Genomic DNA, 25,755 nt, shown 5'->3' on the forward strand with positions numbered 1-25,755 from the left:
TGCTGTAGTTATGCAGGCGTAGTTGAAGCTCAGTAGCTTAGCAAATGCTAACACGGTCATTGTTAAGCAATAAAACGTCTTTGATAATTACCTGTGTTCACAAATGTTGTCGCAGATTCCTGTGACTCCGATGAAGATGGTTACATTTGTTCAGCAGAATCTTTACTTAGGATAAGATAGTATTCATACGATGTCAACAGTCAAAACATGGGCTTCATTATGGCGTAAGTGCTCATGGGTAAACTGTTACGTAATCGGTGACGCAAGGACGTGGCTCCAACTTGCTGCTACGGTGGAAAACCAAACCGGTTCTTCAGCTAAACAGGTCTAGCTCTGAAGTAGCTCTGGCACCAACCCCAGCTCCAAAAAAACCTCCGTGCTCTTGGTGGAAAAGCCCTATCAGAACGCTTTGGATTACAATATGCCCAAAGATGATTATGGATTTTTGACCAAATGACACCAGAAAAACCTTAAATACTGCAGCTTTAACTAAAAATCTAAATAAAATAAACCAATTATTTTATTTTATTTTATTTTATTTTATTTTAATTTTTTTTATTTAATTTTTTATTTTTTTTGGGGGGGGGGGTCTTAAGGACCAATAAAGACTCCAGTTTCATAACATTGGAATTATCTGTCAGTTATTAAATGATTCAGGCTTTACGGGGTTAAATTGAAGAAAAAAAAACCCCAAGAACTATGAATAAATTGCTCTCTAATAACTCATAATATAATATATATACTGTAGCTACAGAAAACAATAAAGAAAATAAGTTATGTCATGTTGTTTCATTTGGCGAAGAAGAAAAAACAAGAATGAAATGTATTATTTTGTAAATTGAGTGTCAAGTAATAAAGAAATATAAATCATTTAGCGTAAAGTTGAAATGCAGAGAACTTACATGCTTCGCCGCAGACGCTGTTGTTCAAATATGGTAAAATAAACCAAGTTTAATACGAAGCACTCAGCAGACAAGCAAAATATGGTCGTTGAATGAATGCTTGACTATATTAGCAGTTCGAACAGAAGCCCCATCTCCATTTCATTTCCGTACACACTTTGTTTCCATGGTAACCGAAACGGTCTGTCAGCACGAGAGTCTTTTCTTTTACCGCTGCTGCACGCGGTCTGGCACCCGGCTGTCAAGAAACATTAGAGCGCGACACGCACGCACAGACAGACACGCGCACATGGATAATCCTTCAGAGGCTTTAACACCGAACAACAAACTCACTAATACCTATTAAGACAAAAAGGGTCTCCTGTGTGCTCTGATAGGACATGGTTCTTCCATGTGGAATTAGGATTAACAGACAATCTCATTCAAGATGTCATTGTGACAATTATGTATGTTTTTATTAAACAATAATTAAAGTTGTCTTGTTTCCCGTTGGGACATAATCTCTATAGAAACCTCTATAGATTATATCATCCTATCATATAGTTTGGAGGGTGAATAATAAGATTAATAGCAACGCTAGTGACTTGTATGCATTTTATTTAGACGCAAAGGTTTGTGACTTTGGACGTTCCGTCTTGCACTGGGGACAACATTAAATGTAACACACGTTAATTTTGTTTTTGCTTTTACCACTAAGCTTGAACACATTTGTTTAATGTTTTAAATCTACTGTATACATTTCGAACGGGGTACACAGCGACAAAAAATCACAATGACTTTTGAAATAAAGATAAAGCAGCACATTTGTGCTTCTATTTCACGATAAGGAACATTTTTCACCACGGACATGAAGTCCAACGAAGCGCGTCCAGCTTCCGGTTCGACTATGGCTGAGTGACGGACACACAGGTGAGGACAGATGTGTTGTATTTAGTATTTAGAATAGTGATAAATGATCAATAAAGGAAGAGTCAAAGGTTCATTTTGTGCATTATTGTCGTATATGTATATTTTTCTTTCATTTTGTGTATTATTGTTGTAATTTTGTATATTTTTCTTTTGTTTTGTGTATTCTTCTCCCATTTTGTGTACTTTTGTTGTAATTTCTGTATATTTTTTTTTTCATTTTGTGTATTAGTACCCCCCTCCCTTCTCCCTTTTTCAAATTTTGTCATAATTGTGTATATTTTTCTTTCACTTTGTGTGTTTTACAGGTTTTTATTAATAGTCATCTTTTACAAAAGTTTCTTTTTTAAAGGCTTGAGATATGCAAACTGAGAAACATTATATTTTGATTATTAAATGCACTAATGTAATTAATCGCAGGCGACCGTGGCTCAGTGACCGAAGGGTTGGGGGTTCAAAACCCGCTCTAACAGAGTCATTGTCGTCGTGTCCTTGGGCAAGGCACTTTACCCACACTGCCTTGTATGAGTGAGTATGAATTGTGCATGTGTGTTGGTTGGTGGTCAGAGGGGCCGTAGGCGCGAAATGGCAGCCACGCCTCTGTCAGTCTGCCCCAGGGCAGCTGTGGCTAGATTGTAGCTTACCACCACTGGTGTGAATGAATAATGGTTTCTGTATTGTGCTTTGAGTCTCCTCGAAGAATGCGCCATATAAATCCAAGCCGTTATTGTTATTATAATCAAGCAGCCGCTAACAAAAAAAAAACAAACTTTGAACAGTTGAATTTGACCTAAAAATATTGTTTACTTGCTTTTTAGTCCCATCGTTAAAAAAACCCAAGATGTGTTTATGATGTCATGGTGCTCTTTTTCATTATTTAAGCAAGACATTTTACTCATAAATCTATTGTTTTTCACAGAACATTTGATACAAGAAGTGATCGTTATGTCTTCCAAGGAGGAAACCTCTCAGACGCCTCCTCCTCCTCCTCCTCTTCCTCCCTCCTCCTCTTCACCACCACCCGGTTCCTACTTCATTGGAACAAAGGAGGACGTGGTTAAAGCCCGGCGGGTCACCAGGCTGCTGAATGGATGCAGAGATGTTCTGGTTCTGTATCATCAGGGTCAGCTTCATGCCATGGATAAACGCTGTTACCGTAAGCTGCTGCTGTGTAAAGCTGAGTGTTGCATTATGTATTACCTATATTGTTTTTAAACCGCTCATTGCTTATTTTTCCGCCACAGATGCAGGTGGTGAGTTACAGTTTGGGGATATTGAGGTGAGTTTTCTGCATTTATTTCACATTATTAGACAAAATATCTACACTGTAAATAATAACGAGTATAGCAAAGTCGTTGCCTCAAAAAAACACATTTATGTTGACTTAAATCAAATCTAGTTGATCTAATTAAACGTGACTTATAAGTTAATCAAATCTAATTGATCTAATTAAACATGACTTATAAGTTAATCAAATCTAATTGATCTAATTAAACATGACTTATAAGTTAATCAAATCTAATTGATCTAAGTCACTTGTGTCAAACTCAAGGCCCAGGGGCCAAATCCGGCCTTTTCGAGCATCTAATTCGGCCCGCAGAAGAAAGTGAAAATGACAGAAAAAAACATGCATCATTGTGTAAATTACAAAATTATTCAGTTGCAGATATCTCAGCTCCTCTAAATACACATTGATACAAATTTCCCACGCTTATAGCACATGATGGCAGTCATTTTTTAATCTCAAATTGATGGAAAAAAATAATTTTTTTTCCAAATCCTGCAAATGTCCTTAAATCATTCTACTAAATTAAATTACAGTTGTTTATAATATCAAGGAAATATAGTTAATTTATGTTTAAGGTCACTTAATGCTTTGTTATTGTCAGTCTCGTATATACTTTATATGTAATTTATACCTGAAAGTGCAAACTATGGCAGATTATGGTTGAAATTGCTCTTTTTCCTGTCTAAAATCTGTGGCCCCCTTGAGAACAAACTGGTCTGTATTTGGCCCCTGAACTAAAATGAGTTTGACATCCCTGATCTAAGTTATCGTGAATTTGTTTTTTTTTTTAAGTCAACGAGTTTCTATTTTTTAAGTAAAGTCAACTTATTGTACTTTTTAGTGTGCAAAGAATAAATATGAAAGATCATGAAAACTTTTTTGTGTTTATTTGATCCCTATTCAAGACACTTTGATAAGAATGACTGTATATTGTTAATATAGGCTACAAAGTTTCATTTTTGAACATTTTCGGTTGGTGGTTTGCCTTGGGATTTTTTTTCAATGAAAAGATGTGCCTTGGCTCAAAAAAGGTTGAAAAACTGTGACCTAATGTAACTTTCATGCTGCGCGACCATCAGGAGTTTAACGGACGGCTGTGCATGGTGTGTCCGTGGCACAAGTACAAGATCACACTGGCTGAAGGGGAGGGGCTTTACCAAGCTGTGGAGAATCCAACCATCAGACCTCACAGGACTCAGTGGCGCTCTAAGGGCGTTAAACAGAGGATCCATAAGGTGACGGAGGTCAATGGGGACGTCTATGTGACACTGAACGACTCTGCTGAGGCCATTGAGTCAGACAACTACCAGACGGAGAGATTCAGGAGTGTTCAGCAGCCACGGCTCACAGCTGAGAATTAAATACAAATAAAATCATAACTTAAAATCAACTTCAACACTTCAGGAACTATTTTACTCGGAAAATAAATGAAATAAAAGATAAGCAAGATCCATAAAGAAGAAAAAGCTGTTTAAAAGTGAGCACAAAACTTTTTTTTAACATTATTCTTTGGAGAGGTGGACTTTTACTCAGGGCACTTCAACAAGTATCTATTTAACATTCTGATATCAGCATTCAGTAGGTAAAAAAAACACTGGCTGCATTCTGACTCCCCCACAACTGAAGAGTGGGAGAACATAGTTAATGACATTTATATCATTTAAAAAAAAAAAAAAAAAAAATGACATTCTCCCTCTGATTACAAACATAAAGGTTTACCCAGCTTTGGTCCAATTGGACGTAAGATATTTTGATTCTAAATTAGAAAATGATTTGTTGCTGAATTGTCTCTGTATTTATTTCTATATGTTCACAATCCTCTGTTGTGGTTGTAAATTGTTATTAAAGTAAAAAACTCAGAAATGAAAAAAACAAGAGAAAAGCTTATGTTGAGAGAAAAATGTTGTCATTAAGTCATGTCAGACATCTTATTTTACTGTGGTTCTTTTCTAATGTGTGTAAACATGATTGTTAATGTGTAAAATTATTTTGAACATTTCATAAATAATATTTTTTTTTAAAAAGTGTGCACAACAGTACATTTTTAGCCACTGAAATAAGCAATAAATAAAGACTGTTGATTTCAATCCAGGAAGTGGATTTGTGAAGGTTGCAGTTGATAACAGTGTAATTATTTGATAAATAAACATATTGTGGCAGCACTTCTTTTATGAAGTGGTTATGTGACATTTCTGTGTGAAGTTTGCATGTTCTCATGCTAAATCAGTCTATGGTTGGATTAACTGAGGCTCGACATTTGGACGCCGCCTTGCTCCACTTGAGCAGGATTAGACACAAACCTCATGCAACCCATGCAAAACAAAGCAGGTACAGATCATGAATGAATGATATGGTATAGTATAGTTTGTTTGATATTGGTGTTCAATTATAAAGTGAGTAGATCTGTCCAGGAAATTTATAAATTAAAATTTCCTGAAAAACAGTTGTCTGAATTAATAAAACCACAGCATATTTTTTAAGGAGACAAAAAGAACTTGCTGGAATTAAAGACAATGGCAGATGGGTACAGAGCATCTTGGTGAGGAAACACCATCATAAGGAGCCATGGAAAAGAATGTTATTTTCCATTAAGGTTAACAAAATAAATGTTTTTCCAGCTTTGAACCAAATTGACTTGATATGTAAAATGATCTGATTTTATTTGATTAAGTGTCTGATGTATTGTGTTCATATTGTGGTGCATTATTGTCAAGGTGATGGCTTTTTTTCTCTCATTTTTTTGTCAGTTGTAATTCTGTATTTTTTTTTTTTTTCATTTTGTGTATTATTGTTGCCATTTTGTATATTTTTCTCTCATTTTTTGTTTTTGTTGTAATTTCTGTGTATTTGGTTTTTATTTGGTTTATTTTTGTTGTAATTCTGTAATCCCCTCTTTTTTGTAAGGTATATTTTGTCATAATTGTGCACATTTTTCTTTCATTTTGGTGGTTTTCTTTTGTTGTTTTGTGTGTTTGTGTTTTTTTTAATTCATTCTGTCTTTTTTTCTTGTTTTGTATATGTTTTTGTGTTTTTTTGGTATATTTTTCAGTTATTTATTTATAGTCATCTTTTGTGTTTATGTTTATATACAAAATAGCATGTAAGGTTGTTTTTTACGTTATTTTTAAAATGCAATTTTGGACAATGATATTTGTGGCTGTGTTCTTTAACATAAGAAGCAAATGGACTGAGTAATGGTCATTTTCTTGGCTAAAGTTTATAAACTATAGTTGACTGATAGTAATGTGTCGCCTAAGGGTTTTTGCTGCTTGTTGACGGTTGGAGCTGACTAAACAAAGATTTTCCATTGTGATATTGTGACATGTTATTTGTACTGTGCTTTGACAAAGCGGGAAGAACCAGATACTAAATCTTGTTTAGGTGTAAAACAGGGTGTGGAAGCAACGTTAATTACTATTAGATATTCAACCTGAAGTTTACATTACTGCATTCATTTTCATCAATGTAAATACCTAGTATTGAATAGAGATGTGCTTCTGGTTTGCATAAATACACTAAATTTTCATAGTTTTTTTTTTTTTTTTTAATCTAAGAACTGACAAAGGTTTAAACATGAGGGGAAAAAAGAAAGAGAGAAAGAAAGATAAAATGAGAGGAAAAATAGAAAAAAAAAGAAAGATAAAGTGGAAGGAGAAAGAATGAATGAAAGAAAGAAGTGAGAGGAGAAAAAAAGAAATAAAGAATTAAAAAGCACGACCTACCTCTCAATGCAGTAACAAAGAACAACCAGACAGTGACGTTGTACATTTGAGTTGGTTATAATTTTCCTTACAAAGACAAAAAAAAATTGATTAAAGAGAGAGTTTTACCTTGAAATGATCTTGCCTTCATATTCATAAACAGACAACCATTAATATAATGAACATATGTAAAGGATTTTAAAAATATCTACATAGAATACAATATTTTTAATTGAATTGAAAATAATGAATTCATTGTTTTCAATACATTTAATACAGAATATTATAATAATAAATATTTCCTATTTGCAAATATGTTTATCTTTGTTTTGGCAATGCAAAAAAACAAAACAAAAAAACCCCAAAAAACAAACAAACAGACTAGTCTAAAACTGGCCGCTGGGTGGCAGCAGTGCATGTTTACAAGTTCTACTGGAGAAGAAATAGACGAAGAAGAAGAAGAAAAAGAAAAAGAAGAAGAAGAAGAAAAAGAAGAAGAAGAAGCTGCGTGCGCACACAAATGGTGAAACTGTTGAATCGCAATGTAATTCAATTAATGTTTAAAGCTGCTTCATTGAGTAAGTACACAGTAATCCGAGGCGTTCAGTGTGTGTGGAGAAGTTTGAAGTTATAAATGAGAAAGCAGCGAGGATAAAGCTTCAGCAGTAGCAGCACTGTTTGTACAGAAGGTTCTCACCGGGATGGCATCAGGTCGGTGTTTATTGTGCTTTCAGCGTGTGAAGCTAAACTTTTCACTTTCAGTAGGAAAAGGTTTTTATCTGCATTATCAACATTATATTTACTGTATTATTGTGAATGCATGAAGCTTAATCTGTGTCTTATTCTAAAATGCAGCTGGTGTTTATCAATGCATTTGTAATTATTTAGCATTTGTTTTATAGTTTGGTTGTATTTTAAGAGGCAAAGTGAGTTGCAATATTTATTTATTTTATTCACCATAAAAGGGAAATTTGGGAATATTTAAAAATGTAAACTTTTCAAGGGTATTATTTAGGTCGTGACTGTTGATACGGAAACGTATGAATAGACTATTTGTTTATTCATACGCAGCACCCTTCATTGGCCAGTTTAGCTGACGTGATAGGTGCACCACGTGACTTATACTTCCGTCAGTTTTATTTTAGCTAATATTTATTTGTAGCTACCCCGCTAACTTTTTTTTATTTTAGCCCTAACCCAGGAAATACCCTGAAATGTTTACTTTTTTCGTTTATGTATTTTCAAAGGTGGAATTTGCCGTGTTAAATATGTTAAAATGAAAAAATATATATGACAAAAGTGGGATGCGAACCCCCGGCGGCGGAAGGAAGAATTCTTGAGTCAGGCGCCGTAGACCACTTGGTCATCCTGACACTGTGATAACACAGGCACATTACGCATATGTAGAAAAGGTCCGGAAAATGTATCCATAGCCCCAGGGGCTATTGATACGTTTCACACTTTTATTATTTATGGCAGTGGCTATCAGTATGTAATACGTGTCAATTAACCGGCAGTTTATCCGAACGCAGCACCCCTCATTGGCCAGTTTAGGTCACGTGACTTAAAGTTCTGTCAGTTATATTTTAGTTCATACTTAATTTTAGCTACCCCGCTAAACCTTTTATTTTAACCCAACCCTTAATTAGTCCTGAACGTAGTTTAGGGTTAGGGTTAGTTAGTCCGTAATGTAGTTTAGGAATCTATGTATTAGTGATGTCCCGATACAACTTTTTCACGATACCGATATCGATCTGATACACTATCAGCACAAATTATACATACTTTTATTGCGTTTTTTGTAGTGTGGATTATTTGAAAAGGCTTGATTAAGTTCACTTCATTTATTTTTTACTGTCAGTATATGGTGGGAACAACTGAGGGCGGGGACAAAAACAACAAAAACTTATCTGAGCGCTTATATTGAAGATTTTAGATGTAGTCCGATAAAATTGGATAATCGTTTTCTGGCTGATATCGAACCGATATCCGATATCAATATCAGATCGGGACACCCCTACTACGTATTAATAGCAAACAGAAGTACTGGCCAATGAGGGGCGCTACGTATGAATATCACAGCAATTCATAAATATGTAGCATGTCCATAACGTACTTTAGGAATCTACGTATTAATAGCAAACAGAAGTACACGTACGTAGCGTCTTAATCACATGACCTATCACATCACCTAAACTTGCCACAGAGGGGCGCTACGTACTGATAGAATGTCGGTGTATTGATACGGCTACGTACGGATAGCCACTGCCATTATTTATTGGAATGAACTGGAAATGTGTTTTAACTTTTAAAAAGATGGATGTTGATATTTTAGATGCTAAATATATATTTTCCCAACTATGTTTAACATCCCTGTTAAGAGCAAACCTTCAATTTTGAAAATTTCCCGTTAACTTCCTATGGAAAGTTTCCAACTTTAAAAATTCCCAGAATTTTGCAAACCTAATTGAAATGTTGTGTTTATTAATTGTATTATTTTGAATGGATGCCAATATTTATTCTTGGATATAATACAGTTATTTATAAGAACTCAATTTCAATTCCAATAAATATTTCCTATGAAAAGTTTATGGTTTTTCAATATTTCCAAAAATCTCAAGTTTCAGTTCCTGTGGAAATGTTCCTGAAATTTTCCACCCCTTTGCAACCCTAATTCCTAATGATGAAATACTTATACATTGTTATCTGAGGTTTTAAGAAGGGAATGTTACATGTTAACAATGTCATTTTATTCTTTTCAGTCTGCATATATTTTAAGATGAAAACCTATTTTTAATCTGCTGTGGATGTCTTGCTAGCATTATTATTTGAAACAAAGTGAATATATTTTTGATTAGGATAACAATGAACTTCTGAGCTGGGTCTGTTTATTTTAGATCAGTTATTAAAAACGTATTGTTTCTGAGGTGAAGCTGTTGTTCTTAAATTTAGTTTCTCCACAGAGGATGAAATCAACCTGCTGGTCATCGTGGTGGATGTGAATCCATTATGGTGGGGACAACAGGCTCAACGTGAAGCAGAGGTACTGTTACCACCACCACCACCACCACCTACTGTATCATCACTGCTCTGTTCATTTGTTCTCTTTCAGAGGTATATTGTGACTAATCCACAAATGGTTTCACTCTATTTTCCTCTCTCTGACCAGTTCACGTTATCCAAGTGTCTAGACGCTGTGATGGTGATGGGAAACTCCCACATGGCCATGACCAGGACCAACAAACTGGCCGTCATCGCCAGCCACTGTCAAGACAGGTGAATAGAAACAGCATCTCTAACTTCTAACAGATGACACAACTAAGTCATTCCATTGGGTTTTACCTGCTCTATGACAGAGGGTGTCACAGTCATTTCACTGGTGTTGTGTTCAAGACCACACTACAGGACCTTATGGAGTTAATGCAGCTTCTTTAATTGCTGTGGTGACAGGTAACAAAGGTAAAATTGTGAAATTAAAGAAAAACAAAAAGCTTTATAGAGATACAAATTTGACTCCTATGACATGTCATCCAAAGAGTCCACCAGTGTCTCCAGTAAAGTCTTTAAAATTGGCTCTTCTTAATGTTAGATCTCTTGTTGACAAATCACTACTAATTAATTATATTATTTTGACACATCACTTGGACTTTTTACTTCTTAATGAAACGTGGTTGAATGATGGTATTGGTAATACTATTCTCAATGAAAGTGCACCACAAGACTTTATTTATTTCAGTAAGTGTCGTACTTGCAGGAAAGGTGGTGGAGTTGCTGCCATTTTTAAATCAATATTTCAGTGCAAAGACATAACATTTGGTGATTTTATCTCCTTTGAATATATGTCATTCTTACTGAAGGGTAATTCAAGAGTTCTGTTTTTAGTAATTTATAGACCCCCAAAATATTCTGGAGAATTCATGGATGAGTTTTCTGAACTGCTGTCAGTTGTATGCACTGAATACAACTTTTTAATAATAACAGGTGACTTATATATTAATGGACAATAACATGGACAATACTGCCAAAAAACTGTATTCGTTAATGGACACTTTTGGTCTTATACAACATGTGACTGGTCCGACACACACTCAAGGTCACACTTTGGATCTGATTATCTCTAAAGGTGTTGATATCTCTTCTGTTGATGTAAGAGACTTAGCTCTATCTGATCATTTCTGTGTCTTTTTTTGCTTAGAGACTGTAACATCTGTTCCCCCTACTTCTGTGTGTTTAAAGAAAAGTTACATAAATGACAACACAAGTGCACAGTTTATGGAAGCCATAGCAATGACACCAACCTTGAGTGCTGAGACAGTTGATGATCTTCTGGATGAGTTTAATACAAAAGTCTGTAATGTGATAGATGTGGTGGCTCCAATCAAAATTAAGAGAAAACAAAACACACAGAAAACACCTTTGGAGGAAGACTGAGATAATGCAGAATTTGAAATCTGACTGGAGAAGAGCTGAGCGTAAATGGAGATCAACAAAACTCCAAATTCATCTAGAACTGTACAAAATAAGTCTGCGAAAATGCAATGATGGCTCGTTCAAAGCAAGGCAGCAATACTTTTCTGAAACTATTGCCAAAATGGTCAACAACTCTCCCACATTGTTTTCTGTAATTGAAAAGCTCACAACTCCCCCAGATCAGATAGCCCCTGAATTACTGTCAGCTGGAAAATGCAATGAATTTGCTGTATATTTAAATGAAAAAATACAATAAATAAGGTCAACCATCAGAACGAACCAGCAAAATAACAAAAAGCTTGAACAGCTTCAACCACTGAGGGATGAGTCAACTACAATGTTAGAGTATATTACAATTAACCCAAAAACAATAGAGGAAACTGTTCAGCAGATGAATCCATCAACGTGTTGCCTTGACACAATACCCTCAAACTTGTTTAAAACTGTTGTAAAGTCAATTGTCACTGATTTGTGTCAGATAATTAACTGATCATTCCAATCAGGCACCGTACCAAAATCCCTGAAAGTAGCTGCTGTGAAACCTCTGTTAAAAAAGAGAACACTGGATGTCTCTATACTGGCTAACTATAGACCAATCAGCAACCTTCCATTCATGGCCAAGATCATTGAGAAGGTGGTCTTCAACCAGCTGAGTCAATTCTTAACATTCAACAAAATATTTGATAAATTTCAGTCAGGTTTTCGTTCTCATCACAGCACTGAAACTGCTCTGATCAAAGTGATCAATGACATAAGGTTGAACACTGATTCAGGAAGAGTATCTGTTCTCATTCTATTGGATCTAGGTGCTGCATTTGACACTGTAGATCATACAATTTTGTTGCACAGATTGCAAACATGGGTTGGACTAAATAGAAAAGTAATGCAATGGTTTAAGTCCTACTTGGAGGAGCGAAGTTATTTTGTAAGCATTGGAAACTTTGAATCTGACAGATTACCAATGTCCTGTGGGGTTCCACAGGGCTCTGTTCTTGGACCTCTTCTGTTTAGCCTTTACATGCTTCCTTTAGGACAAATTTTACAGAACTGTAAGGTTGATTATCAGAGCTATGCAGATGACACACAACTATATCTATCACTGAACCCAGATGACTATGGTCCCATTGAGGTGTTGTGTGACTGCTTAGAAAAAGTAAACTGCTGGATGAGTGAAAACTTCCTTCAACTAAACCATGACAAGATGGAGGTGATTGTCTTTGGTAACAAGGAAAGGAGGACTGCTATCAGCAAGTATCTTGAGTCTTGATCTTTGAAAGCTAAAGACCAAGTCAAAAACCTTGGTGTTCTGATTGACTCAGATCTGACATTCAGCAGTCAGATCAAATCTATCACAAAAGCAGCTTCTACCACCTAAAGAACATCTCCAGAGTGAAAGGTTTAATGACTCAGAAAGATCAGGAGAAACTGGTCCATGCTTTTATATCCAGTAGACTGGACTATTGTAATGGTCTTCTGACATTAATCCCCCAAAAGAGCATCAAACATATACAGCTGGTTCAGAATGCTACAGCTCAGGTCTTAATCAGAACAAAGATGTCAGAACACATTACTCTAGTTTTAAAGTCTTTACACTGGCTCCCAGTCAGCCTCAGAAAATACTTTAAAGTTCTGCTGCTGGTGTATTAATCTGTGAATGGGTTTGGTTCAGAATACATCAGTGACATGTTAGTCAGGTATGAACCCAGCAGGTCTCTCAGATCTATGAACACAGGTCATATAGTGGAGCCCAGAGCTCACAGTAAACATGATGATGCTGCTTTTAGTTGTTATGCTGCAAAGAAGTGGAACAAACTGCCAGCAGAGCTGAAGTCATCATCTAATGTGAACATTTTTAAATCAAAGTTAAAGGCACTTTTTTCTCTACTGCATATGATTGAGAGAGAGATTTTTGGTCATGTTGTTGATGTAATGATGATTGTTGATGATTTTAATTGATTTCACTGATGATTTAAAATGTTCTTATTGATTTTAAACAATTGAATGTTTTATCATGTAAAGCACATTGAGTTGCCTTGTGTATGAAATGGGCTATACAAATAAATTTGCCTTGCCTCGAAACCAAGACTGGTCTCGATTACTACAACACTACATTTCACCTCATACGACTTAGTTTGATCTCAAGTGGGCCGGAAAAGTAAAATACAGATTGTAAAGGAAGTGAAGGAGCAGTTTTTGTACTCTAGGTTTGGATTTTTGTGTAAGAAATAACAATCTATAAGTCTATAATTCACTTGCGTTCAGTCACAGATATTAGTAACTCTCCAGGATCTCATAATTCAGAAGTCTTAGAATTTGTGGACAATTTTTCCCTCAACATTTTCTTTTATGTAAGATTTTTGTGAAATTGTAGGATTTTAGAAAAAAAAAAAGAGTTCTGGCAAAATATTTTGCAATTACATAGATAGATTTTTAGTATGTTTTACAGCTGATTTAGGACATGTGTCAAACTGACCCATTATAAGAGATGCTAATAGAAGGCTAACGCAAGAGGAAAGGTAACTTTTATGATGGTTATTTATTTCAGGCTCAGGTAATTGTGATTAATTGAATTTTAACTTTAGTAATTGAGGACATAATTGTAATTGACTTTCAGTTGCAAAAATATAATTGTAATTTTAACTGTAATTAGATAAAATGATTTTCAAAGTAATCATAGTTAAATTGTAATGGAACGTGGATAATTAAAGACGTAATTGAAAATTGTAATTGACTCCAACCCTGGTCCCTGTGCTCTTTCTGATCACTTCCTCTGGTTTTAGTCATTTCCTGTATCCCATGAAGAACTGGGGATCCTCAGACGGCGCCACAGACGACGCCTCCTGCAGCGGTGACGGAAAATATGAACTCCTTTCTGTGACCAATAATGTCATTGCTGAAGAGATGAGGAACATCATGTTAAAGAGTGAGTACAGTCCGCAGGTTTTCATCTTCCTCACATGTTGGAGAATACTGCTGCACATGTTGGTTACCCAGAATCCTTTGTGTTTGCAGCTGAAATAAAGGGAAACTCCACTGCTACGTTGTTGGCTGGATCTCTGGCCAAAGCTCTGTGCTGTATCCTTTATGCTTTATATTTGCTGTCGTTAATAACAGTGTACAATTCTGTTTTTCAACCGCTTTAAGAAATTACATTTGTAGGGAGGCACAATCTTTACTACATGACACACAAATATATTATGGGATGCATTTGTGATGTCCACTGATTCCCAAAATTTCCACAGTACCATACCCCTTCTGACATCTAACCTGAAGCCAAGTAATGTGAATTAGTTTTTCATCACGTTTATTAAAGTGTGTTACAAATATAGAATAGCCAGGATTAGTGCACAAAGTGACTCAGATATTTTTATACTGCATTTAACTAGATTTATACTTGACAAAGTTTAAGTATTGGATATAGTTATTTAATATCTATTGTGTGTGTGTGTAATGTGTAATTGAAAAATGATCATTTAAAAAAAAGTCAAAATAGAATTTTATTCCGTGTTCTTTTTTATTTTTATTAATTACTAGACATTTCAGGTGGTGGAAAAGCATTGACCTAATGTATAATGACCTGTATCACCCAGGATGAACACTTTGTTCCGTCCAATGAGCTTCCCTAGCCAGCTCCGCCCCTCTTAGTAACGCACAGCTAATGTTTTCAGTGTGCTCAATAGAGGATGTTTAAGATGTTGTCACCTTAACGCCTCAACCATCAGACATTCACAGAGTCTCCAAAGAGCTGGCAGGTAATCATCTTTTTATATTATAACCTGCTTCACTAAATCCTGTCTTTGACTCATTTTCAATGTGCATGAATGTGTTTTTTTAACCAGTGGGTCAGGAGATGAAGTCCAGAATACTGGTGAGCCCTGAATGGTTTTCACTTTGTCGTGACTTGTTTCCTGTTTGCAGTCGTATCACAGCCTCTTTGTTTGACTGTAGGTGGTAAAAGCATCAGAGGACTGTGCTCTACAGTACATGAACTTCATGAATGTGATATTTGCTGCTCAAAAGCAGGTAAACTATATGCTGCTGAATATCCCACACAGAGACAGACAATTACACAATAACAATAACTGTTCTACTATTTATAGTCACTATTTATAGCTAAACTAAAGCAACATCACTTTATGACTCACAAATGTGAATGTTTCACAGAACAAAGCCAAATGATTACAGGCTATTTATATTTGATTAAAGGGCCGATATCATGCAAATCAACTTTTTTGAGCTCTTAACCTTGCTACAATGTTAATTTCTTATCAAAAACACCCCAATTATTGTAATAATGGGCTTCCTTCCTGCATCTCTGAGAAATCCTCAATAATCCTGCTCTCTGAGCTGCTGCTCTGCCCACTTCTGAAGATTCAAACTCTTGTGATGTCACTAAGTCTGAACCGCCACCTCCAGGAACTGCTTGCTGCCGGTGCCATGCCTCCACAGTGAACATACACTTCATGTCTATTGCCTCATATTGCTGATCTGACGTGTTTGTGACCCAATTTGACGCAGCGGTTAGACAAATCAAATAATTTTCACTTTAAATGCACTATTCCTGTAGTTAGAAGAGCAGAGGAGGAGAAGAAAATGACTTAGCAGAGTAACACTCCGGTGTTTGAAGCAGCAGCTGAAGCAGACACACAGCCTGAGGACGGACTAACAGTCACATTAGCTGCTTAAAAGGCCATGTGTTTTACTGTAATGTGCAGTTTTTGGGCTGAAAACAATAACAACAGTGTGTGTATAGCAAAAAGAAAATCACTTTGGTGATCTCAGAGCGAGTCAGTCAGCGTCTATAGACACGCCCACTCATGAATATGCATAAGCAGGCACCAAACAGCCTGTTGCTCAGAAAGTGACTTTTCAGAAGCTAAAACTAAAGTTTTTGGGATTCTTAGAACAAATGGAGATGGGTGAAAAATGCATGATATGGGACCTTTAATACATATTTCCATGTGTGTTCATATTTATATATTCATAATCCTGTTAATACTCACATTTCATATTTATAGTATATTCCTGTGTTTTAAAACAGAATATCCTGATTGATGCCTGTGTGTTGGACTCAGACTCTGGACTCCTTCAGCAGGTATGTGTTCAAAACTTACTTCACAGAGGACAACTTTGATCAATGGGGGCCACAAACAGTTGATGTTCTGATCTGAGGGCCACATTCATGTAAGCATTTAGAACAATAACCAATCTGAGCATTAATACTGGAAAGAACAAAGAGTTGCTCTGTGTTTTTGTTTTCATTTTGTATATTTTTCTCTTTTGTGTACGTTTTCTGTTTTGTTTTTTATTTATTTGTGTATTTTCCTCGTTGTCTTGTGTGTTTTTGGAGTCATCTTGTTTATTTTTATTGTTGTTTTGTATATTTTCTTTAATTTTGTGTATTTTTTCGGTCACTTTGTACATTTTTCTCTCATTTTGTGTGTTTTTGGATTCATTTGGAAAATCAATGTAGTCGTTTGGTATATATTTATTATCATTTGTTTCATTGTATTTAAAAAAAATTTTTTTCATTATGTGCATTTTTGTTGTCGTTTTGTGTATATATATATATATATATTAATCATTTTGTTTGTGTTTGTTGTTTTTCTCTTTTCCTGAAGTGTGTTTTAGTATTGTGTATTTTTCTGTCATTTCATGTACAGTATTTGATAGTTGTCTTTCGTTTTTTGTGACAAATTTTATGCATTTTTGTTGCCATACGGTGTGTTTCTGGAGAAATGTGTATTTTCTGTCATTTTGTGGGTTTCTGGAGTCACTTTTTGCATTTAGCGGTACCTTGATGGCCGTGCGAAATTAAAATTGTCCATGTTTGATTTACTTTAACTCGTGTAAAAGGATACAACATTATGTGTGTGTTTGTCTCTAGGCTTGTGATATAACTGGAGGACTTTACCTGAAGATCCCACAGAAAGTGGCCCTGGCCCAGTATCTACTGGTGAGAGCACAGCCCACTCTAATAATCCCAGTAATGTGATTGGGTTTTTATATTTATTTCCATTTTGTTTGCACAGTGGGTGTTCCTGCCTGACACAGAGCAGCGCTCACAGCTAGTTCTACCTCCACCTGCACACGTTGACTACAGAGCTGCATGTTTCTGTCACCAAAACCTCATTGAGATCGGCTACGTTTGCTCGGTTTGTCTGTCAAGTAAGTTTGGAATAAAACGCTAGCACGATAATTGCATTCATGGTGAAAACTTTGACATTGTTTCTCAACCTTTTCAGTTTTCTGCAAATTCAGCCCCATTTGCTCAACATGCCAGTGAGTTTTTGTTCCTACATCTATCTATCTATAAAGGAATCTCTGTCTGCGTGTGTATGTGCCTGTGGCTCAAATATATCTGCAGTTCAGGGACAGACAGAGCTGAGACTTTCAACATAGCCGCTGCTCGGTTCAAGGGTGTGCAACGACGGATTTGTTTGGACTGCAATGATACAGTTCATAAATTATTACATAAAATTGTCTTAAATGCAGCTTTGCAGAACAGCTCAATGTTGACAGGTAATCATGGTAACTCAGGATAAGTTTAAAGCTGTGTAGAATCTACAGGAGTGACTGCACAAAGGGCTTTTAAAAATGACTAAAGTGGATCTAATATCCTAAAAAAAAAAAAAAAAACACCCTGTAAATATTGACCAGCAAATGTCCTCAGTGAGCAACATTTGTACGTAAAGAGAGTAATAATAATAAAAGTGTGTGTGTGTGAGATTCAGAATTAAATTTGCATGGAGCGACCGTGGCTCAGGTGGTAGAGGGTCGTCTTCTGATTGAGAGGTTTGGGGTTCGATCCCAGTACCTGACGATGTGTTGAAGTGTCCTTGGGCAAGACACTGAACCCTAAGTTGCTCCCAGTGGTCGACTAGCGCCTTGCATGGCAGTCCTGTCCCACTGGTGTGTGAATGTGAGCGTGATTGGGTGAATGAGCTGATATGTAAAGCGCTTTGAGACAGCTTCAGTGTGGTGATAAAGCGCTATATAAATCAAGTCCATTTACCATTAGGAATTGAGTGTTTACAAGGTCAGTTTAGAGATAATTTTACTTAAAGCTCCCATGTAAACCATCCATGAAAAAGCTACTTAACCTCCCACATTTCTGTAGCAACACATACTTTCTATGGGCACTGCACTAATAATAAAAAAAGGGAATGGATATGTTTATTTCTGCCTTTATATTATAGGTAATGATATATAGTGATATGACCAAAAGGAAAGTAACGCTGCCATTTTATGAGAACGGGCGACTGAATGGGCACAAAGCTTGTTTTTAGTACCAAAGAAACGCTTTGTCAACAATGTCTGTGATACTGAAGGCAGCCAGGCTGGCTTTTTACCCAAAACCTCTAACTAATCATCTAAAGCCCATAATTATCATAGAGTATAGCCTACAGTTTTGGCTGCATTAAGTAAACGTAAAGAAAGAAAGAAAGCTAATGTGATAATGGATGTTTGTGAAAGAGATGAACAGCAAAACAAGAGCAACACGTCTAAACCAACCAATGGTTCCCAGTCTTTTTTTGTATCATGACCCAGATTTCAACACCGCAAATTTCTGCCGACCACAAATTATTTATTTCTAGAATTTTTTTTTTTTTGGATCAAGTTTGTTATGCTGTGTTAAAGATACAGAGTAGCCAAGATTAATGACAAATTGCTCCAGCTCAGATATTTTTATACTGTTTTTTTTAATTTAAACTAGGTTTTTATTTGAGGAAGTGAAGGTTTAAAATTGTGTGTTGTGTTTTCATTTTAAAAATAATTTAGTAATGATTCAGTTTAATTCAACTTGATTTATTGATATTATCTCTCTTGTTTTTATTTCCAGGACGGCCTTCAAAATCCAGCTACCGCAGATGGTTAAGCCGAAAAAGAAGAAATTAAAGCAATCGATATAATCGTTTCCGCCCTAACATAATTTTTTTTCCTCAGTGTGCTCAAAAGATTCAGGGATGCACACACAAAATAACTGAGGAACAACCTTTAATGTCCAAAAACATGCCATTTTTACACGTGTGCACAGTAGCATATGTATTATCTTTGTATAATTTCAGTATTTGCTTCCATTTTTTAAACATACAACACATATTATTCAACATATTCTTCCAATAATAATCACATTGTTTCTACGGTCTCATTTATTTCATTACTAATGATGGTAAAAGTATCTGAATTAGGGAAAAAAAATACTCTAGCAATTGTTTGCTTATGTTCATTTTTTATATAATAAAACAAATATGCTTGTTTTTCACATTGTGTGTTCTTTTTATGTCAACTCAACTATTTGACACTGTTTTTGTTCTCGTTTGTTCCCGGTATCACGCCACGAGACATTCAATTTCAGCCGGATTTCAAGATCTTTCCATGTAAGCCCAAAATAAAAATCTGCCATTGTTTTAACCTGTTATAACCTAATCACTGTAGCCTGATGGATGAACAAATCAAATTAAAACCTCAGTAATAAATTGGTTATCTTGTAGGCTATATTGCATGATCCAAATTTAGTAATTTTTATTATTTCATTACATTTTGCGCCTGAAATCTAATGGCATCAGTTTAATCCAGATATTTTGGATCAAAGTGATTGCAATCCTTCTAAAAATAAAACTAAACTAAAGGTTTGAACTGGATCAAAACCAAAATTGGATTATTGATGATTTAATCCGTTTTTTTTTTTTTTTTTTTTTTGAAAAACCCATTTTCAAGATGTGATCCAATCTGTTATCCAGAATCCGAGCTGATTACTTTTGAAAAACCGGGCCCTGGAGGTACCACACGTGTAGACACCTTGATGTAGGCAAAATAGTTTTCCAGTGAAGTCCATTAATTCAGGCTTAAAGGTTCTGATCCTTCTCCCAGCTCATCATACAATCATAACAAAAGATAAATCTAATGATCACATGTCATCAGCGTCAGACTGACTCACACACAAACTAATAATGTCTTAATCTCATTTGGAAATCTGGCTTTATTTATCATCAATCCACCAACACAGACATCCTTTCTTTATGGAGAAGGATTAAACTTCTTAAAATGAAGCAAAGTTTTTGCAAGAAATCCATTTTGCAAAGCGTCCAAACAGGAAGTGAAGCACATCATGGTGTTTATCGAGGGACTGGAACAATGTTGCATCTGGAAAAGAAAAAAAACATGAAAAATATGAGTTTTACAATATGTTTAAAGGTCCCATGTCATGCTAATTTTTCACCCATCTCCATTTGTTGCTAGAACCCCAAAAACATAGTATTTGAGGTTTATTTTCCCAAACTCGCCTGTTTTCCAGAGTTTTAGCCTCTGAAAAGTCACTTTCTGAGCAACGCTACACAAACAGGCTGATTTGCAGCCTACTTATGCATATTCATGAGTGGGCGTGTCTACAGACTGGACACTGACTTCCCTGCATGTCTCGCTCTGTTGCGAGGGGATCAGTAATCACCAATGCAAATTTATTTTTGCGATCCACACACAGTTGTGATTGTTTTCTGCCAAAAAAAACTGCACATTACAGTAAAACACATGGCTATAATAAGCATCTCCACCTCCCTGCACGGTGACGTAGGGCCAGAGGACGGCCCGCCATCCTCCCACCCAGTTGACATGATGGCGACAACACGTATCAACAGCGGCAGTAGCAGAAACAACAATCTTCGATGTGCAGCAGTGACAGACTGTGGAAGCACTGCGCAAAAAGTGCTGACATGTTCACCTTAGTGGGCGTGTCTGTTTACATGTCAATCACCGCAGAGAGCTTCCTGGAGGCGCGGCTTCTCCAGCTCAGTGCCGCGTCAAATTCGTCATCAAAATGGGAACGCGTCATCAAATTAGAGCGAGGTGTTTGGGCTCGCCCTGCAGTAAGAAAGGAGCAAGTCACCCTCTAACTAACGATTGAGGGAATCAATGAAAAAAACACTTTGGCCAGGTGTATGAAGCCCTAATAGTACTTTTATCATGTTTAAAGCACAGAAAAGTCCATTTAGCTCAACATGGGCCCTTAAATTTACTGCTGACATCAAGAAACTAGATATTTTATCCATCTCAATAATAATAATAAATCAATTTTATATAGTGCTTTTTTTGGGAATCAAAGCCGCTTTACATAAGACAAACATAAATAAAGAGAATTAAAGAAACACAGCACAAGAAAAAAGACTTACTGAAAAGCAAAAATACACAAAAAAGCCAGACAAACAATAAAAACACAAAATTTGAGAAAAATGAATGACAAAATAACTTTTGAAAAATGCCCAGAATGACAAAAACAAAGACACACAACATTATGGAAAAATACACAAATTTTCTCCAAAAACACAAAAAATACAAATAAACAAAAGAATTACTGAAAAATATCGAAAATGCACACAAAAACACACAAAATGACACCAAAAACACACAGGATGAAAGCAAAAATGCACAAAATCACCCCACAAACAATAAAACACAAAATTTAAGAAATGAATTACAAAATAATTTCAAATACGTTTAAAATACAAAATAAATACACAAAACGACTCCAAAACACACAAAATGACAGCAAAAAACAAAAACACAAAATTACAGAAAAATACACAAATTTTCCCCAAAAACAAACTTAAACTAAATTTTGAAAAAAAGAAGTACTGAAAAATATAGAAAATGACACAAAAAACACAAATAAATTACTCCAAAAATACACAGAATGAAAACAAAAATACACAAATTTACTGTACAAACAATGAAAACACAAAATTAGAAAATAACCCCCAAAAAAAAGCAATATGACAAAAAAAATACACAAAATGAAAACCAAAAGCAAAGATACAGAAAATGACAAAAATATACAAAACGACAACAGAAACGGTATTATGGCTCCGATTAATGATTAGCATAAATGCTGGCACAAAGGTTGATAATGTGGCCCTTGGATCTGACCATCACATTGTTGTGGCCCCCGCTTAGAAAAATATGACAAATTAACAAATTCCGCCAGCATCTGATCACTCATTCCTATTGGAGTCTTTTTTTGTCGACTGTTAAATAGGTGTAAATTGTCCATTAATGATTGAATGGACTCACCCCAGCAGACCCCTCCCCGACCATCTCTGTGGAGTCAGACTCATGTTAACCTTCTGTCCAGCTCGCATTACTGTGACACGGAGTGGTTTCTGTGGGAAAGCAGCACACTCAGTTTACCGTTTAAATCATTCTTATTCTAAAGCTATTACATCATGTTCACATTTTACACTTGATATTTTTACCACACATTCATAATAAGTTTGTTTAAACTTTAATTGGTTCCAGATGACACATCTAGGGGGATTTTTGTAGGAAATTATATGAACCAAACAACAAAACCAAAACACTTGATACAATTAAAAGACCTTTAAAAATCATTTGAGCAATGAAGTGTTTTATTTAAGCATGTTTTAGGTGTCTCACATCTAAAATACACTTTAAAAACAGTGTGTTTCAAACTTGGGGACGTTTTTAATCAGTAATTACTGATTAAAAATATATAAATATATAGCTCGATTTACGGTAAATTCAATAATAAATTGAATTAAAATATAAATTGAATTTAATAATTTTAAAAAATTAAATGTAGAAATTTAAAAAAGTATAATTTTAATACTTAAAAAAAAAAGCATTATTACAAGACATTTTTATCTACCCCATTTCATTTCCAGGCGACCCCTCAAGGGGTAACAACCCCAAGGTTGAAAAACCCTGTTTTAGGGTGTGCTGCCACTTGAAACAATGTGTCATCATCATGCCAGGATCTTCTAACAATGGGCAGGCCATTTTCCAAAACAATTGATTGGTCAGAAGGCGGGGCTTTTATACTCACTGATATCTTATCAAAACATAACTGATAATTGTAATTAATTATCAATTATGGGATTACAATTGAAGTTGACCCCAAGCCTGGCTCAAATTTTGGAATAGTTTCTGCAGGTGGGTGTGGTAAAGCAGGGGCGCATCTAAAACAAGATGGATTGGAGGCCCTCATTGTTCAAAGTTGGGCCCCCCTGTTTATGAAGGATGTGGGGTGCAGGTAACTCACCCCTTCACTGTGTTGCACCACTGATGAAATATTCTGTAAACTCTGAAAATTCCCAGTGTTGACTGAACCAAACTCAATGACTTCATCCCCGACTCTGAGTCCCTTTAAAAAAAACGAGATGGATGAAAACACAGCTTCACCCGGTGTTACGCTGAGGAGTTATTAGACACTCACAGCACCACTGGCAGGTGATCCAGATGTTACAGCATCCACTCGTGCAAACGGAGGTAACACAGTGGCTTCCTGCTCCATTGCTTCTTCCTGGGCTTCAGCCTCATCCTGCTGGTGCTTTTCTTTCTCACGAGCATGGAGCTGATGCAGAGCTTCCTCAATCTCCACCATCAGCGCCTTGTGGTCATTCTGTAGACCTGAATAACACACCAGAGGAAAAATACGTCCAAACCTCTGATGTGATGCTTACATGACCTCCAATGCTTAGATTATTGACTGGGTAATAGAATATTGATAGTTTATGGTTGAAATTTGATGCATTTCTAACTTTGTAATTCTAACTTTCCATGGCAAATGTTTTTTCAGTTGTTTTTGTGTAAATTATCTTAAACTCATAATAAATTATGGCATAGAAGTATGTAAGGCACCGGCAATGTTTAGTGATTATGCCTTGACTTTGTAACCAATTTTTTATTTAATTTGGGGAAATTTTATACAATAATTTGAGAAAAATTAGAGCAAATTTGGAAAAATAGAGTTCTTTCAACAAACAATGGGGAAACACAATTAAAAATAAAATTAAATAAAACAAAATATGAAATCAAATTAAACCAAAATTGCTAAATAAAGAGTAAAGATATAAAGACAAGAACACTGTATTTGCAAATAATTTTCAGGTCAATCAATCTCTGTCATTTTTTATTTCTCCTACAGGCCAGATTGGATGCTCTAAAGCAGGGGTTCTTAACCGTGGGGTTAGGACCCCATTTGGGGTTGCGAGACATGGGGATGGGGTCGCCAGATGCCTTCAAGAAACTAAGAATTTTTTTTTTTTAACAATTTGAGCCCTTTTTTGCTTTCTTTAAAACCCTTTTTCTACAACTACACCAAACTTGGCATATTTTAACCTATTTTCATTTCCTTTTCTTGCCATATTTTTGCTCCTTTTAATGAATTTTTGCTACATTGCTCCCATTTCTGCCACTTCATCAAATTTCAATGTCTTTTCTGCACATTTTTTCCACTTTGAATACATTTTCAGCACTTTTAAACCCTTTCCACCACTTTTCTACCTAACATCGCAAATGTTGATCCATTATTGTCACTTTCAACCTCTTTTCACCATATTTCATGATTATTTTTGCCAATTTCACCACATTCACGATTTGTGAATTGTCCCAATATTGACACTTCTTAAACCAATTTCTGTGGTTTTCAAAATCCCATTTTACCACCTTTTGCACCATTCTTTATTTTAATTTTTTTTTAATCACTTTTAACCCATTTTATTGCTGATTAAAACAAGAATTTACATCTTTAAGATGACTATATACCATGGCGCAAAGAATTCTGAATAACAGTGGATATTATTCAGATAAATAAATGTGGTGTCTCGTTAATTTGAATGTTACTGTTGAAATGTATTTTAGGTAGGTTTCACCTTATATTATCATTTATAACAAAATGTTGTTTAGCAAGTTCAGAAAACCTTTAGCTTTTGTAGCTAAAGGTCTCTGAGAGTATAATCCCATTAAATAAGGTTAAATAATCTTAAAAAAAACAGCCTTACATGAGATGTTGTGTCTGGCTGTCCTGATCTGGTACAAGTTCACGTCGGCCCGTGGGAAACCCTCAGCGTCCACTAGAGGGCCGCTGACCCCCACACCCTGCTGTAAACATCAACACACAAACAGGCTCGTTTCAGTCACTTATGCTGTCAAACAACTGCAGAAAGAGCCTTTATTTAAAACACTTACATCCTCCAACACGTCATAATAGGCTTTAATCTGCTCCTCGATTTCGTCTTTCTTCTTAATGAGGTTTTTAACATCGTCCATAGTGATGTTTAAACGTTGGTCACAGTTTCCTGTTGTCATCTTCATGACTGCGACCGGAAGTACACGCAGTCGCTTCTTCTTCATTGACTCTTTTTAAGGCAGACTGATTGTTTACCGCCCCTAGAGGAAGTAGATGGTAAGGCTTTGGAGAACAAACCAGGCAGCGCAGCTGAAAAAAAAAAATTTAAAAAATTGACGTATGAAAAATATATGAAATAACAAATACATTAACTAAAATAAATAAAACAACTGACGTTACAGAGAATATCAATAACCTCTTCACTAAAATATATGGAATAGATTGATTAGAGCAGTGGTTTTCAACCTTTTCAACCCGCGACCCCCAAAATAAAGATGCAAGAGACCGGGGACCCCCACTGTACCTGAAGGTGGTTGATGACTGACATGTATGGGGTGGCGATTG

General features: G+C 35.7%; 4 protein-coding genes across 6 annotated transcripts in view; 2 read left to right on the plus strand and 2 right to left on the minus strand.

Moving 5' to 3' along the window:
* The window catches only part of LOC114469421 (serine-rich adhesin for platelets-like), an 18,495-nt gene extending 17,234 nt beyond the window's left edge, over positions 1-1,261 (minus strand). Inside the window, exon 1 of the mRNA XM_028456930.1 lies at positions 903-1,261. The gene's annotated coding sequence lies outside the window, so the exon portion shown is untranslated. The remainder of the gene's footprint in view (positions 1-902) is intronic.
* LOC114469424 (Rieske domain-containing protein-like) lies at positions 1,035-4,808 on the plus strand. Its single transcript, XM_028456937.1, has 4 exons — positions 1,035-1,811; positions 2,728-2,964; positions 3,053-3,087; positions 4,176-4,808. The coding sequence occupies exons 2-4, from the start codon at positions 2,754-2,756 to the stop codon at positions 4,455-4,457; spliced, it is 528 nt and encodes a 175-aa protein (XP_028312738.1). The 5' UTR covers positions 1,035-1,811; positions 2,728-2,753; the 3' UTR covers positions 4,458-4,808.
* psmd9 (proteasome 26S subunit, non-ATPase 9) lies at positions 4,347-25,436 on the minus strand. Of its 2 annotated transcripts, XM_028456935.1 has the most exons (7): positions 25,251-25,436; positions 25,064-25,163; positions 23,497-23,690; positions 23,323-23,424; positions 22,335-22,423; positions 11,096-11,181; positions 4,347-4,446 (listed from the first exon to the last, which is right to left on the minus strand). In XM_028456935.1, the coding sequence occupies exons 1-7, from the start codon at positions 25,413-25,415 to the stop codon at positions 4,427-4,429; spliced, it is 756 nt and encodes a 251-aa protein (XP_028312736.1). In that variant the 5' UTR covers positions 25,416-25,436; the 3' UTR covers positions 4,347-4,426. The 2 variants fall into 2 exon arrangements, with proteins under 2 accessions (XP_028312736.1, XP_028312737.1); XM_028456936.1 differs by lacking the exons at positions 4,347-4,446; positions 11,096-11,181 and adding an exon at positions 20,231-20,414 and having other exon boundaries at positions 25,251-25,435.
* Positions 7,281-19,533, plus strand: gtf2h3 (general transcription factor IIH, polypeptide 3). 2 transcript variants are annotated; one of them, XM_028456934.1, is made up of 13 exons: positions 7,281-7,320; positions 9,761-9,840; positions 9,967-10,073; positions 14,048-14,190; positions 14,280-14,342; positions 14,990-15,019; positions 15,107-15,135; positions 15,216-15,290; positions 16,309-16,362; positions 17,155-17,223; positions 17,300-17,435; positions 17,513-17,549; positions 19,111-19,533. In XM_028456934.1, exons 3-13 carry the CDS (start codon positions 9,997-9,999, stop codon positions 19,178-19,180), a joined length of 783 nt encoding a protein of 260 aa, XP_028312735.1. In that variant the 5' UTR covers positions 7,281-7,320; positions 9,761-9,840; positions 9,967-9,996; the 3' UTR covers positions 19,181-19,533. The 2 variants fall into 2 exon arrangements, with proteins under 2 accessions (XP_028312735.1, XP_028312734.1); XM_028456933.1 differs by having other exon boundaries at positions 7,285-7,508.
* Positions 25,437-25,755: the final 319 nt, after the last annotated feature.

Source organism: Gouania willdenowi, chromosome 9, assembly GCF_900634775.1.
Source record: "Gouania willdenowi chromosome 9, fGouWil2.1, whole genome shotgun sequence".
NCBI lineage: Eukaryota > Metazoa > Chordata > Actinopteri > Blenniiformes > Gobiesocidae > Gouania > Gouania willdenowi.

What these genes read in the sequence shown, in the direction of transcription:
- psmd9 (XM_028456935.1), bottom strand. Translation starts at nt 25,415, where the DNA reads ATGAAGAAGAAGCGACTGCGTGTACTTCCGGTCGCAGTCATGAAGATG. An exon ending in GATCACCTGCCAGTGGTGCT is followed by an intron (nt 23,425 to 23,496) that starts GTGAGTGTCTAA and finishes TTTTTTTTAAAG; the next exon opens with GGACTCAGAGTCGGGGATGA. An exon ending in CAACTGTCTCAGCACTCAAG is followed by an intron (nt 4,447 to 11,095) that starts GTTGGTGTCATT and finishes TTTAATTCTCAG; the next exon opens with CTGTGAGCCGTGGCTGCTGA.
- LOC114469424 (XM_028456937.1), top strand. Translation starts at nt 2,754, where the DNA reads ATGTCTTCCAAGGAGGAAACCTCTCAGACGCCTCCTCCTCCTCCTCCT. An exon ending in CATGGATAAACGCTGTTACC is followed by an intron (nt 2,965 to 3,052) that starts GTAAGCTGCTGC and finishes TTTCCGCCACAG; the next exon opens with ATGCAGGTGGTGAGTTACAG. An exon ending in TACAGTTTGGGGATATTGAG is followed by an intron (nt 3,088 to 4,175) that starts GTGAGTTTTCTG and finishes CGCGACCATCAG; the next exon opens with GAGTTTAACGGACGGCTGTG.
- gtf2h3 (XM_028456933.1), top strand. An exon ending in TCTGGCCAAAGCTCTGTGCT is followed by an intron (nt 14,343 to 14,989) that starts GTATCCTTTATG and finishes CTCAACCATCAG; the next exon opens with ACATTCACAGAGTCTCCAAA. An exon ending in AGATGAAGTCCAGAATACTG is followed by an intron (nt 15,136 to 15,215) that starts GTGAGCCCTGAA and finishes GTTTGACTGTAG; the next exon opens with GTGGTAAAAGCATCAGAGGA.